The sequence below is a fragment of the Artibeus jamaicensis genome, unplaced genomic scaffold (genome assembly GCF_021234435.1).
Source record: "Artibeus jamaicensis isolate MK-2021 breed Jamaican fruit bat unplaced genomic scaffold, CSHL_Jam_final contig_525, whole genome shotgun sequence".
Lineage (NCBI taxonomy): Eukaryota > Metazoa > Chordata > Mammalia > Chiroptera > Phyllostomidae > Artibeus > Artibeus jamaicensis.
Window position 1 is genome coordinate 8,929,760 of NW_026521874.1, and position 14,982 is coordinate 8,944,741.

At 51.9% G+C, this 14,982-nt stretch overlaps 1 protein-coding gene across 1 annotated transcript in view; it reads right to left on the minus strand.

Annotated features, from left to right (window-relative positions):
• Nucleotides 1-7,273: 7,273 nt before the first annotated feature.
• KSR2 (kinase suppressor of ras 2) overlaps nt 7,274-14,982 on the minus strand; it is a 268,896-nt gene continuing 261,187 nt past the window's right edge. Inside the window, exons 17-19 of the mRNA XM_037156240.2 lie at nt 12,516-12,647; nt 8,427-8,556; nt 7,274-7,411 (exon numbers count right to left, since the gene is read on the minus strand). Of these exons, the coding sequence (XP_037012135.1) occupies nt 7,274-7,411; nt 8,427-8,556; nt 12,516-12,647 (400 nt within the window). The remainder of the gene's footprint in view (nt 7,412-8,426; nt 8,557-12,515; nt 12,648-14,982) is intronic.

Genomic DNA, 14,982 nt, shown 5'->3' on the forward strand with positions numbered 1-14,982 from the left:
GAGGCGGATCTTGTTGGAGATTCAGAAATCAGCCTGGGAAAGCTTGGGAAGATCAGCCGGCTGCTGGCCTTTTTAGAGACTTTATCACACAACAGTGTCTTAAAAGCTCTGATAAGACCTGCAAGCAAGAAATAAGTTCAATCTTTGTTTTGCCTAGGTGTTTGCAATGCATATTTGTCCAGAACCCTTCCAAGGATGCAACATCATCTAGTCTCCTGTGGCTTAAAGGTCTGTGGACCATGCTTGGTAAACTGGGTCTAATCTAGACCATACATGCTGCAGGCAAAGCCCATTTCCTCCAATTCAACCCACAACAGGCAGACAACCATATCAACCCTACAGACATGAGTCCTTCATGTTCTCAGGGTTAAGGAAAGGGGCTGCATGACCCCAACTGGCAGGAAGGAAGAGCCCCTTTCTACTCCTGGGAGAGAGGAACACTCACTGGCAAGCCTCTAGGGACAGAGGACCACAGATCAATGTCCAGGGAAGGGGAGGGCTGGGCTGATGGAACAGGGGTGCTGGGGGAACCCAGAAGCAGCTCTGCCAACTAGACTCACATTTCCTGGAAACCCGCAGCCTCTGGCAGCCCATCAGTCTGGCCATGTAAGTGGCAACTTCCGCACAAGCTCCCACAAAGGTCCCCACCCTCCCCCGCGCCTTCCTTCAACGACTTCCTGTTTTCTCCCCTCTCTCTTGGTTGTGAGCTGCAGATAACATCAGGGGTGGGGGCTGCAACATTAACTGCTCAATGGGCAGCCAGACATTAACTGCTCCAAATGGTGGTGGGTTCCTGGGAATGGGCAAGTCTAACGACTCACATTTACGACGTTGGCTCTATCGCTTAATAGGCTGGTTTACATCTGTTTCCCATAGTTTCTGGCCTGTGAAAGGGGGATGATGGTACCTAGCTCCTGGGTCCGTCCCACCATGGGAATTCAGTTGGACAGGCAGGTAGTAAGTGCTCAGTGACAGTGGCTGTTCGAAAAGGATCATCGCTCTGCTTTCCAGGGTCCAGATGCCTGGGGTCACCTGACCAAGGGGCCTCTTTATGAGTCATATCCATCAAACCTGGGAAGTTCACCTGGGGTGATGTGGGACCCACAGCACAGGGCCTGAAAATCCCATTACTGCCCAGCCCAGCCAGTGCCTCACTCTTACCAGCAGCCCTCCCTCTCTGCATCCTGGAAACGTTTACCGAGCACCTACTATTATGTCCGAGGCACTACGCTAGATGCTAGCACGTGAGTAAGTTGGGGGACTGAAGCTCTCCCAACTCTCTGCCCCAGCTGGTTAGAGAGAATGAGCATGAGCTGTAGAGTCCTGAGCCAGGAGTCAGGGATTTGGGTTAAGAATCACCGTGAGCAAGGCCCACGGTGGCCTGACATGGGTGAGTCAGAAAGAATGAGAACCTTCAAGACACTGGGTTCCCGCGTCCTGGGGCCCAGACTGATTCTCATGGTCTTTACACGTGTGTGCAGGTGAGGGCTGGGGTAAGGGGTGTGATAAGGATGAGGGCTGGGGAGTACCCTCTGAGCCTGCTCAGACACTTCCTCTCTTACAGGCAAAACTGAAGGAGGACACAGCAAGCACACTGCTCGCCAAGGTCCGTTCCTTTCCACGAAGCAAGCATAAAAACCAGCACAGTGTCAGTAACTGCATCAGACTGGGCTGAAGCACACTCATTCAACGTCAAGTGACGATCACCCGCGAAGCCCAGGACTGCTGGTCCCCAGTGATGGAGGTGTCAGAGGCTGGTTTGAGAAGAGTGAGGGCAATGTCCTGAAACTGGGGGCTAAAGGGTTCTGGGGACTAATCTCCAAGGGGGACTGGCATGAGACCAAGATGACCCATCAAGGCACAAGCGAAACCTCCTTAGGGGGTGTTTGAGGTTGAATCGTGTCCCCTCCCAACCAAAAAAGATGTCGAAGTTCCAATCCCCATGACTTAACAATGTGACTTTATATGGAAGTAGGGCTTTGCAGAAGTAATTAATTAAGATGACATTGAACGTGAACAGGGTGGGCCCCTGATCCCATATGACTGGCATCCTTAGAAGGAAAGAGAGACCCCAGGGATGAGTGTGCACAGAGAAAGGGCCACGTGAGCATGCAGCCTGAGGAAAAACCGATTCTGCCAACACCTCAATTGTGGACTTCCAGACTCCAGAACTGTGAGAAGCAACTTTTGGTTGTTGAAGCTGCCTGGTCTGTGGAAATCTCATCAGGCTAATACAGCCGTCAAACCCAGCTCGCCCCTCCATCCTCCAATGCCCAAGTGCCTCCCACCTCCTGCAGGCCAAGTGGTCTCAGGGTCCGCTCCTGCTCTCAAGGTCAGGGTGTCAGGGCAGGACATGCGCACATGGAGGGGAGGTGGGAAAGAGGCAGGGCCAGGTTCCCTGAATACAAGAGTCTAGTCCCTAGAGACCGTGCCAAGGCTTCTATTGACCGAGAATCCAAGATACAAGTGGAGAAGAAGCAGGGGAAGGGGACTTCCATGGCAAGATGAGATGCTTCCCTTTGACCAGTAAAAGGAAAACCAGGACAAAACGGCATCAGGTGGAGACTCGAAATCTCCACCTTCTCTCTGGGGATGGTGACAGGTAGGGACATCCTAACATAAGGCTGAGGGGGAGATGCCCCTGCTAAGGGGTCCTTGTTTTGTGAAACAGCTGTGGCCTGGAAGAGTCGGGTGGAATTCAGTGTGCAAATCCACATGCCCTTCAAAGAAGGCAAGGTCAAGGCTTCCTGGTGAGTCTTCACTCTGTGGACTGGTCCGCCTGGGAAGCCTGTGTACATCCAGGTGTGCAGAAAGCAGGGCACAGGGCACCAGCACACAGCTGTGATGGGACAAGTCCACACGCATGTGCGCGCGCGCGCGCACACACACACACACACGCAATCTTCAATGTGTGGATTCTACAGCAGGAGTCTCAATCATGATGTAAAAATTTCACGCCCCCCTTTTCTCCTCGCAAAAGACTAATGACTGCAACCTCCTCCCAACACTTCGCCAGTGAATAAAGGTTGAGGTCAGCAGGGAAAGTGGTGGATTGGTTCTTCCCAGATGGAAAGGTCAGCACAAAAGGTTAAAGCTGGCCTCCACACAATCCAGGGTGGGGGTCGCCTGGAGGAGTGGGGCAGGGAGGGGCTGGTCGCTTGGTGCAGGCTGGCTGCTGCAAACTCTGAGGAAGCTGGGGACAAAGTATGGATGTGGGCGAAGAGGGCAAAGTCAAGAGCAGGTGATGTGGGGCCCAGGGACGGACCCACAGAACCCTGTCTGGCAAAGCAGAGAAGTTTCAAGGGTGCAGCAAAGGCTGGGCATTCTTGCTCTGATCCCTCAGGCCCTGTCCTCCATCTCCAGCTGGTGCTCGTGAGCAGATGGGAAAGGCAGCCTTTGGAGAGACCCTGCTGGGCCTGGCCCCAGGCTCTGGGTGGCTGGTTAGCTAGTTCCGAAAACAAGAGAGGCAGCAGGAGCAGGCTGCAGCTCTGGCAAGCGTTTCGGCTCCAGGATAGCTGCATCCTGCCTGCTTCTCCCTTTCTTGTTTTTTTCTCCAGGCACAAAGGTCCATGGCAAAGACTGGAGTCCATGGACCCCCCACGAAGCCCTGGCTGGATTTCAGGCCCTCCGGAGGCCACAGGCAGAGCTGGGGCTCAGGCCTGGGGTTGGTCCTCTGGGCGACGATTGGACCACAGGGGCAGCCGCTGCTAAGAACTGCCTCTAGCAACACCAGAGCGGCTGGGGCTCGTGCAAATGTGTGTACAGTGCCTCCAAGACACACACACGTTGAGCCAAGAGCTACAGAGTTTACAGAAGTCCTTGGAAGAGGAACATGTACTTAGAAAGAGCCCCCACGGGGGCCTTTAGTCTCTGGTCCCACACAGGTAGGAGTGCTGGGAAGGCATTCTGGAAGGTTCTCTGGGAGGCACAGGGCCTTCCCTGGCCCATGGTCTTGGGAAGCAAGACTTGTTTCATCATCTTCCCAGTTTGGAAGCAGACTTGGCCCCCAGAGCACGGACTAGTCTGGGGGCCACTCGAGGTGGGAAAGACCCCCCTCACCTGGTTGGGTGTTGAGTCTGAGCTCAGGTAGGGTTTCTGAAGTCTCAGTGCCTCTCTCTGGGAGGGAGACGTCTGGAGAAGGTAGCAACCAGAAGCACATCAAGCCTGAGCCGGCCCAGGAATTATAAAGGGGCCGTGGGCCGAGCCTGCAGTGCTGCCCACTGCCTGGCTACTGCCCTACGCGGGGACAGCCTTCCCTTTAACGCCAGATCAGAAGAATGGGGTCCAGAGCCTGGGGAATGTAAGACCTACTTTATAAGGTTTAGGACATAAGGAACATAAGGCACAGGCTCCCCCACCACTCTGCACGCACCGCCTGCTCCCAGGTAGTACTCCATCCCAAGGTGGTGGGGAAAAGACACCCTTCGGCCCAGGTGGGCATGAAGGTGACAGACAGAACGTGGGGGGCACTGAGCAAACACGACGGACCTCTCATGGGGAGCCACTCCGGGCCTCGGCACCAGGCTGGAGCTGAGCACACAGAACCTCTATAAACAGCCTCCTTCCTCGCTTTCCCAACGGGACTCTTCGAGGGTGAAGGGGAGGTGACATCCTTTGCAAAGAGGGTGCTGTGAGTACACCCTAAAACCCAACACACACGTATCCCAGCAACCCAAATCTATCACTGTGGTCGACGACCTTAGCTGGTGTAACTGCTGGAGCAGAGGGAGGGGAAAAGAATATCCTAGAATTCCTTGCCCAGAGCCCCAGTTCTGAGGGCCCAGGTTTCAGGGGGATTCGAGGATAAAAGTGAGCTGTAAGGAGCCCCCAGAAGTCATCCTGGCTAGGGAGCCACTGTGCTTTCCAAATGGCAGGGACGGGATGGGGCAACAAGGGACGATGCTCTCACAGAACAGAGTAGGGGGTCCAGGAACTGGACCCCGGAGAGACTCAGAGCCTGAAAGACACCCAGAACTGTTTTGCTGCACTTTGGAGCTGAATGTGAAGGTGCCACGAGCCATGACAGGCTTGGGCTGGGGCCCCTGAGGACAGATGTCTGCAAAGGAACAGCATAGCCCCTCTGCCCAGATCTTGGCCCACAGCCCCACCAAGTTGGGGCTCAGCTCTGCGTCCCCTGCCACGCTCCCTGAGAGTGCAGCTGGGACCCGCCACGCGGAGGCCAGGACAACCAAGGCTCTCTGGAGCACAGGAGCCTGGCTTTTGCTTGTCAAGGGGAACGGAAGGCAGAGGGCATGGTGCACGCAGACGCATGCGTCCAGGCATGTCCACACACACACACACACTGGTCCCGCGGCCCGAGGACTCCGCATTCCGCTTGCAGCCCTCACCTCCACCCTGCCTCCCACCTTGCTCGTCAGTTCTGTGTCTCCCTGGCTGGTCCCCTTAAGTCCTGGCTCAGGGGTCCCCCACCCTTCCCCAGCAAAAGGACACAGGTCTAGGGTACAGGGAAGCCACCGAGCTGAGTTGTGCAGTGGTCCTGGGCTGGCGGGCGTCGGTCCCCTCTGATGGTGAGCTTCTGGCCTCCTGAGCTAGCAGAGGACAGAGCAGGGAAGGAGTGGTGGCTCGGGAGCCGAGGCAGCTGAGCATCGTCGTCCCTTTGTCCCAAGGTCACAGCCTGGAGTGGGGAGAGAAGGGAGAGAATGGCAAGATGTCACAAGGATGTGACAAGGTCATCTTTTGTGAACTACCAGGCAGTTTGAGACGAGCTATTCTCATCCTCTACAGGAAATGGTTGGAGGGACTCCTCTTTATTGAGGTCCTACTATGTGCCAGGCTCTGTACCAAGCATAAAATACTTGACTCATTTAAACCTGAGAATGGCCTGCAAGATAGGTACTTCATATCCTTTTAATAGATGAGAAAACTGAAGCTCAGAGAGGTTAAGTGTTTTGCCCAAGGGTGCACAGCCAGGAAGCAGCATGGTTGGGATTTGAACCTAGAACTCTTCAGGAGCATGCAGCCTCTGGACTAAGGATGGTCACCAGCGTGTGGGAGGACCGAGGCCCTGTGGTTCTGGAATACCAGCCCTCATGCCATGTGGAGCTTCTGAAAATGCGTGGTGAGGGCTGGGGCTACAGGAAGAGGGGGTGGGACCGAGATCTGCACCATCGACTTTGCTGAGAGCAGGGGCTTTGCCAACTCCTGTTGAGATAGGATCTTGGTGACCAGGAGCAGAAGTTTGTGCCCAGTCTCCCAGGAGGGTTCTGGAAAGAGACCCAGAAGGCACATAGGTCATCTTTGCCTAGAAGGTGGCAGAGTGGAGGGATCAGGACCATTGACTTAGGGTCTAGCTCCACCTGGGTTTGAATACTTGCTCTGCTCCTCACTAGCTGTGTGATTTGGGGGAAGGCACTTAATCTCTCTGTGCCCTGGTTTTCCCTAAGTAAAGCAGTGACAGTGATAGCACCCACCTCCTGGGCGGGGTGCTGTTAGGAGTCAGTGAGGTAATGCAGACAGAATGCTTGACACCGCACCTGTCACATATGTGTTTACTCAGGGACACGCAGATGACAGAGAATGTGCTGGTGGTTGTGATGATGATGCGCACCAGTGTCATGGATATTCAGTGCAACCCAAAAGAACTGGAAGCAGGAACTTGAACAAATGCTTTACACACCAATGTTCACCGCAGCATCATTCACGATAACCAAAAAGTGCGAACAAAGCAAGCATCTGTCCACGCGTGAGCGGACATACGAGATGCAGCATACCCACACCACGGAACATTACTCAGCTATAGAAGGGAATGGTGTTCCTGCATGCTACCCTATGGATTAACCTTGAAAACCTTATGCTATGGGAAGGAAATCAGACACAAAAGGGCAGCTACTGTATGCTTCCACTTACATGGAATATCTCGAACAGGACAATTCAGAGACAGAGTGTAGTAGATGAGAGGTCCCTAGGGGTTGGGTGGTACTGTTTAATGGTTACATAGTTTCAGCTTGGGATGACATACAGGGCATGGTGGGTTCAGGGTTCTGCCTTGCCATGGGAGGCTCCGCTCACTGGGCATCAACTTTCATCAGGAAGAATTAGGCAATGGAGTACCACAGCAGCCACATGGCACGGGTCAGGGCCCGAATCCCAGAGCAGGCTCCCCGGAATGGAAACTTGGTGGAGAAGGCTGCTGTCTGGTGGAGGGAGGTGGGAAGGAAAGGAGAAGGCTGCAGAGGAGTTGGGGAGGGGGGCAAAAGGTGACCACAGCCAGAGGACATGGGCAGAAAGGAGGGGAGCGGCTAAGCGAGGACACCTACTCTGCAGACTTCCAGAAGTGCCCGGGGTGAGACAGCCGGCGGTTTCGCTTTGGCAGTTTCTCCAGCATGTCCATGAGCTTGGTGAAGGAAGGTCTCTCCTCTTGTTCAAAGGCCCAGCAGAAGAGAAGAATGTCCTAAAAGAAACCAGTATGTGATGATTTCACATAAATGGTGACATCTAGATTACTCCTGGGAACCTCAATGGCTCTGTCCATTTGTCTACCCATCTGTCCCCATTTTATATCCGTCCATCCAACCAACCTCCCACTCATCATTCCTCTATCCCTCTGAATTAATGTATTTATTACCCATCCAGCCACCTCAATTGATGCATTTGTCATCTATGAAGCTGTCCATCTACCCTTCCTTCCTCCTCATCCCCTCATCTACCTACTCACCCACTTTCTGGGCCCCATAGATACTACATAAGCCCTATTCTCAAAGATCCGAGACACACTGAGATCAAAAACATGCTTCTCAAGGAGCTTCTGGACATTCTTAACAGAGAGGGAGAAATGGGAATCCTGAGGTCTTCAGCCATGGCCCAATACTATAAGTGCCCTTCGGAGTCACAGGAGGGAAAATACTTTTAGTAATCTCTCCTGAGAAAGGAAACTTAGAAATAGTTGGTCCTTAAAAGCATACCAGATAATTACCCCCTCCCTGACTCATCCATCTTCTGATCAAAAGAGGGGATTCCTTGTGCTGTTTTAGAGGAAGATTATTGATCTAGCCTTAGGCTTCTCTGTTTCCGTATATCTTGTTCTCAGTTGGATAATGCTTCAAATTTTTATGTTGATGCAAATAACATTAGAATGATTAATACCATTGATATTTTAATGAGTGTCTTTTTAATCTGGCAGAAAGAAAAAGAGGTATTCTCTGATTCTTCTGTATCAGCAGAGTTCACTACAGGCAAAAACCTGGTCAAGTGCTATTGCGCCCCTGATGGCAGAAACCTGAATTGCAGGCATAGTTTCGCCATTTTGCCCTCTAAGCGCCAAATCACTACAGGACAAGGCTGTGGGTGTGCTTCCACAGCCACCCTTTGGAAAAGCATTAGTAACCTTAACACGTGGGGAAAAGAAGGCCCAGGATGGTGCCTGCCACTCCCCCTGTCTGCCAGACCTGGCATCGCCCTGGACTTACTGAGATTTCTTTTCCCATGCCGATCTGGCTGAGGTTGGGTTTCATGCCGGTGCCCATTTGCCAGATTATTGCCTCTGCTGGTTGGGTCTTGAAAGGCCACTCCCTGGCGTGGAGTTCATACCAGATTGTTCTGTTGGCAGAGGGTGTTAAAAAGGTGATGGCGTGATAGGTCACTCGTATCCACTCACCAACACGCGCCCGCCCCACCTGGCCACCCTGTTCCCCAGTTTCCTCCCCACAGGGCTGGTGTTTTCCTGTCTGGGGTGTGCAGTGTGCAAGGCTTTCTCGATGTCTTGGAAGCCGTGCCTATCCCAGGTACCTCCTCTGGTGCCTCCATTTCATTAACAGGAAGCAGAAACCTAGGACCGAACAGCTTCACAGAAAGCGGCTATGACCTCTGACTCTGTACTTAACAGTCTGGAACACCCCTGTGAGGGAGCGATTAGGGTTACAAAGTCATTTACAAGGGTGGTCTCCCCAACATGATGTGTGATAGCGAAGGACGCAGGAACGATGCGGTCACTCAGTAAAAGGGACCAGTCTCTCTGTATGATGGTGAACTCATAAAATGACACAGAGAACTGTATTATTATGAAAGCATTTCAAAGAAACTTTGCTGATGTGACAAATATGTTCAATATAGAATTTAAGTGGAAAAAAAACTACAAAACTATATGTAAGATATCAGATAACTTTTTAAAAAACGTTATATATATACATATATATGTATATATATATAACGTATTGTCTATATATATACGTATATATATACGTATATATACATATATACGTATATATATATAGACAAGAGAATAGAAACACAGAGAAACGTTAACAGTGACTAACTCCGTGATAGGACAGGACAGGAACGTGCTTTCTAAGAATGAAATGTCCTGTAGAACAGTGGAAAGAAAAAAACAAACTCTGAGAGTCAGGTGGCCTTGGGGTCAAGTTCTGATTCTATCGACCCTGGCTGTATGATGCTGGGTAGGTCACGTCACTCCTCTGGGTCTGTATTTCCTCACCTGCCCCATGAGACTAATGATGAAACTGCGGGGGAGAACGCTTATCTGGGATGCAGAGTGATGCAACGAATCGATGCCCTGGTTATTCTAGAAGGATTGCTTGTATTATCACTTGCTTTGTAGATGTGACAGAGCAATGGCTGAAGAAAGGCCTGCTCCGGGGAGTAGCACGTGGGGACGGACAGGGCGTGGGCTGGGCGGGGCTTAAATGACGTGGGGCTTAAATAACGCGGTGAGGACCGAGGGGTGCCAACAGGAGGCCGGGGTGTTGCGAGCTGTCCCAGGAAGATGGGTCTCAGCTCCCCGAGAAGACTCCTCAATCGGGAACTATCTGAAACAATCCTAGGAGCTGGTCTTCCCTTCGAGCGAAGCTGGTTTATGTAAATTTGCTTTAAAGCACACGAGGTGTCCTGTTACCCTCTTTCGTGGGAAGGCTGTGTTAAACCGGCTATTTCTAGGGTTCCACTACTCGTTTGGCAGCTTCTTCCCCCTGCCAGCCTCATCCTTCTGGGTGGGGGCGGGGTGCTGGAGCGTGAGTCGTGTTGTTCTAAGTCATGCCTGAGCGTGATGTTCCCAGGCAACAAGAGGCACCTGATTGGCAGGAAACCAGGAGCACCGGGTCCTTCGGAATTCAACAGTGTCAGGAATAAAAGCCTCATTAAAACTTCCTTTCGAACCCAACTTTCAAGATAAACTCACTTTCAAGAAAAATAAAAAAATTGCTAAAGATGAAAACTCCAGTGGAAAACCAATTACTTACTTGGGTACATTTTGTTAATTACATGCTTCTGTCTTCTGCTAAATTTATATGAAAATATACCAACTTAATTATTGCAATTCGTTTTCAGATAACGGTGTCTAACTAGATAAAGACAGGGGCATAAACTAATCAGGGCAAGTGACAGTCTCTAATGGGGTCTGAGTGGCAGACAGTGAGAGTCCCGATGTGCCAGGATCAGCCCCCCCCTTTCCCAGGTTTTACAGTGGGGTACTTTTCCACGGAAGGTGGTCCAACGTCTCTCAGTGGTGCTGAGTCTGTGTGCCCACACCCGCAGGCCTGCAACTGCCCGGAACAGCTTCCCCTGCGCTGTCTCCACAAGGCCCTGCTACCACCCTGCGGATCAGGTAAGTCAAGGATGAGCAAGGCCATTGGAGGGATGTGGGCGCCATAGTCTCCCTTGCTGCACCCTTTCAGAGCACTCTGCCCTGCATCTTGGGGCTGTGCATCCTGGACCCTCACTGCCCCACACTCTCAGAGACTCCCCACTCTCTCTCACGGCTCTGGTTCCACTTTCTACTGGCAATCCTAAATGTCTCTCTCCAAATTCGGCCGTGTGTAGGTTCAGCTGCCTTCTGGCTGGATTCATGGGCCACCTCCAAGGCAGCTCAAGGTCACTGGGTCCAAATGTGCTCTCTTTGCCTTCCCGGCATGCCCCAACCCCGCCCTGTGTCCAGGGGGCTCCACCCGGGCAAAGTGGTAACCCCCCTGCACCCAGGTGCTTCGGGTAGCAGTCTCTCCATCAGACCCTGTCACCCCCACTTCGGAATGCTTCTCCATTCCCAACTTTCTCTCCTGCTCCCCCACCCTGGCACTGATTCAGCAGACGGGGCAGCCTGACCACAGGGTTGCTCACCCAGCCTCAGGTTTGCCCTTCTCCTTCCCATTCTGCGCACACTGGAGCGACTGTTCTGAAACTCAGAATACTATTAGGTCACTCCCTTTGCTTAATCAAACCATCTGTGGCTCCCTAGTGCTGTGAAGGTGAAGTGAAAACTCCTTAACTCAGCCTCGAAGTGCCTGCAGGATGGGCTCTATTTCCTCACTGCCCCAGCCTCCATCACTCAGCTCCCTTTCATCCCCCTACTCCCCGCAGGCTCCTCCATCACGGATAATTTGTTTCCTTTCCCCCTGTGCCTTTTCACATGTTCCTTCTGTCTGGGACACCTCACCCTCCCCTCACCTGGGATACCTTTAACTTAGGCTCAGGAGTCACCTCCTCCAGGAAGCCCTCTCTGGTCTCCCTGGCTGGATTTAGTTCTCCCTTTATTTCCACAGTCCTGTGTTTATCCTCAGCATAGCTCTGGTCATACTTTGTTAAAACGGACTGTTCCCTTATTTGTCTTCGACCACACACGACAGAGTACAGACCTGTGGTGGTTTTAACATATGTCCGCAAATTATTTGATACTCTTTCCTGCCAAAGGTAGACCTTAACTCCCCTTCCCTTGACTGTAGGCTGGATTAGGACTTGCTCTTAATGGAATGTGGCAGAGGTGATGCTACGTAACTTCTGAGAACAGGTCTGGGCGGCAATGGGGCTGACAACAGCCAATGTGCTGTCAGGTCACTGGAGCAGCCTCCGGAATGGCCCCTTGTGGACAGCTGTGTGCATGGGACACTTTGGAAGGAGATCCTCAGCCCATCAAGCCCTCACTCAGCTGCAGCCCTGGCCGGCGTCCTGCCTCGCCCTCCTGAGAAACGCTGAGCCAGCTCAGACCGGCTCAGCTAAGCCACTCCCACATTCCTGGTCACGGAAACTTGAGATAATAAATAAATGTTGTTTTAAGCCACTATGTTCAGGGGTGTCCAACCTTTCGGCGTCTCTGGGCCACACTGGAGGAAGAGGAGCTGTCCTGGGCCATACATTAAACATACTGGGACACATAATCACACAAAAAAATCTCATCATGTTTTAAGTACATTTATGGTTTCATGCTGGGCCACATTCACAGTCGTCCTGGGCTGTGTATGGCCTGCAGGCTGCAGGTTGGACATCCCTGTTTAGATAATCTGTTAACAGTAGATGCCTAGTAAATAGCTATTGCATGAATGAATGAATGAATGAATGAGGTATCTACCATGGTGACACAACCAGTTAGAAACCAGGCATGAACATCTGCTAGGGTCACCCTTCCTACCACACCCTAATCAGATGCCCCAATCTCCAGCCGCTTTTGTCCCCACAGACAGGCACCCTGTCCCTTCCAAAGGTACAGAAGAAACCCTTGGGAAGTACCCCTCTGCCAGGGCTGGGGCTCTTGAAGGCCAGGGTGGCCCACCTACCCGAGTGCAAAGACATCCGAGTGCTTGGAGAAGGGGAGCTTGTCCTCCTCCGTGTCGGGGGACAGCTGACGGATGATCTCCGGTGCCAGGTGGCACAGCCAGCCGTTCTGGATGCGTAGCTTGTCCTCCCGCCTGGAGAAGCAAAGCACAGGGTGAGCCCCAAGTCACAGCCCAGGGAGGGTCAGTCCCCTGGCACTGACCCCATGTCCCTGGATCATCTCTGCTGGCTTTCTTGCATCTCCCTGTTGGGCATGGCCTGACCTTGTACTTGAAGCTGGTCTAGAGAGAGACACATGACACCCGAATCATCATCAGGTCCCCTCGCCTCTGAGGCACCCCCTGCTCCATCTTTATTCCATATATACAGCCGATTCTTGTTATTCATGGCGGTCGTGTTCTATAAAGTCTCTGCTAACACTGTATTAACGAACGTAAACTTCTTGCTCCGAGGGTCAATATGCACACCTGTGTGTGGACACTCCACCAGGAGCACAGCCACGAACAAGGCCAGCAGGGTCCCTGTCCTCTGGGGGCCTGGCCTTCAGTAGGGGAACACGATGACAAATGAATTAGGCAGGGAAAGTAGACACAGTGATAAGCATTCTACCAAAAAAAAAAAAAAACCTTAAAAAGGAATGGAATGGGATGTGTCGAAAAGAGAGCTTACTTTAGGTAAAAGGTGAGCTAAGATCGACATGGTGTCAGGGATCCAGGCCTGTGAACAAGAGTATTCCTGGCAGAAGGGAAAGTAAGACAAAGGTCCAAGGCAGGCCCTGTTTGGCATGTTCTTGAAACCTCAAACACCTCGCTGTAACTGGGGCACACGATGTGTCTCTATTATAATGTACAGCTCCACCCTGGGTTGATCTTCCATCATTATAAACAACGCAGCTATGAACATCTCTGGGTAGATACCCCTAACCCTTCACCCACATCCATGATTATTCCTCAGGATGAACTCTTAGAAGAGACAGGAAGCTGGCTCCCTTCTTCACGCTGTAAATCTTTAGCAAGTGCAGTACTTTCCCTCTGGGACTGAAATCTGACCTCCTCCAAGGTTCTGCCTCCTGCAAGACTCCTGGGGGGGGGTTGGGGGGGGTGGGCAGTTAATGCAGGGAGAGAGGGCAGATGTGGGGGAGCAGGGTGGAATATCTCGAACCATCAAGAGCGAGACTGTGAAGGACCAAAGCCTCCAGTACATGGGGGGCTGCAGGGGACCTGAGCCTGGCTGGCTGGTTCTTCCAGGGTGGGCTTCTGAGCTCTGTAAGGTTTGAGCATTGTCTCCTCCATTGCATTCACTGGCGTCCCAGGGTCATGATTCTGGCCCTGAACGCCTTGGAGAGCAGCACTACCCATAGTGCTTCCTACAGAGGTGGAAGTGTTCTCTGCCTTTGCTTCCCATGGGGCCACCTCCAGCCAGCGTGGATATTGAGCAACTGAAATCTGGCTGATGCAGCTGCAGAAGTGAACTTTTTATTTATTTGAGCTAAAGTTAAAAGAGCTATAAGCTAGTGGCTACCACACTGGACGGGTTGCTCCAGACCACTATTTACTACAAATGGATTTTTTTTTTTTTGCTCCTGTATATTTTAATAGGTTACTCTTTAACATGTCTGTAAGTGGAAACTAGCACTTTTTTTTAAGTACACGTTAAAATTAATATGGAAAATGTTTGTTCCCATCCTCTTGTGAAAGTCATCTTGCAGGCTGCGCTTGGGGGAGGGGAGGGTATCTTGAGGAGAGAGGCTCCAGGAGCTTGGCGATCTGGCTCTGGGCTGGACAATTATTGGGGTGGGGGGAGCACCTATTCTGTGCATGTAGGGTGTCAAGCAGCACCCCTGGCCTCTACCCACTACATGCCAGCAGCACCTCCTCTCCCCTGTTGTGACAGCCCAAAATGTCCCAGACATCATAAATGTCCCTGGGGGGTTGGGGAGCCCGGATTGAGAATCACTGTTCTAATTTATACATAAAGTAAGTAAATGGCACTACATAGTGGGCAGAACAGAACATGTAATCTGCTTAAAAACAAAAAAGACTCAAATGCATGAGTAACCCCTTGCGTGGGCAGGCCAGTGAGTTCTTGCTTCTGGAATCAGGCACACCTGCTGGGGTATAAGGACCCACTGCTTACTAGCTCTGTGATCTTGAGCAGACCTGAGTCTCTATTTTCCCACCTGCAAAGTGGGTATGTAGCTTTCACACAGCCAGTGTAGGGATGGAAGGGAGAGAATCCATGGCGCAGGGCTGTGTCGGTTGCTGGGGCCACACCATTCGTGGACATAATTATTACCTACAGATATTTTTTTTTATCTTGAGGACTCAGAAACGAAGTTAAGAATAGAGCCCAAAGTAAGAGTGTCATCCAAGAAATGGCTGTGGCCCGGCCAGCTGCCATTCTCCTGACATGAGTGGGTCACTAGGGTGGGACAGGGTGGGATACTGCTGCCCAAAGAGCAAGCTTCCC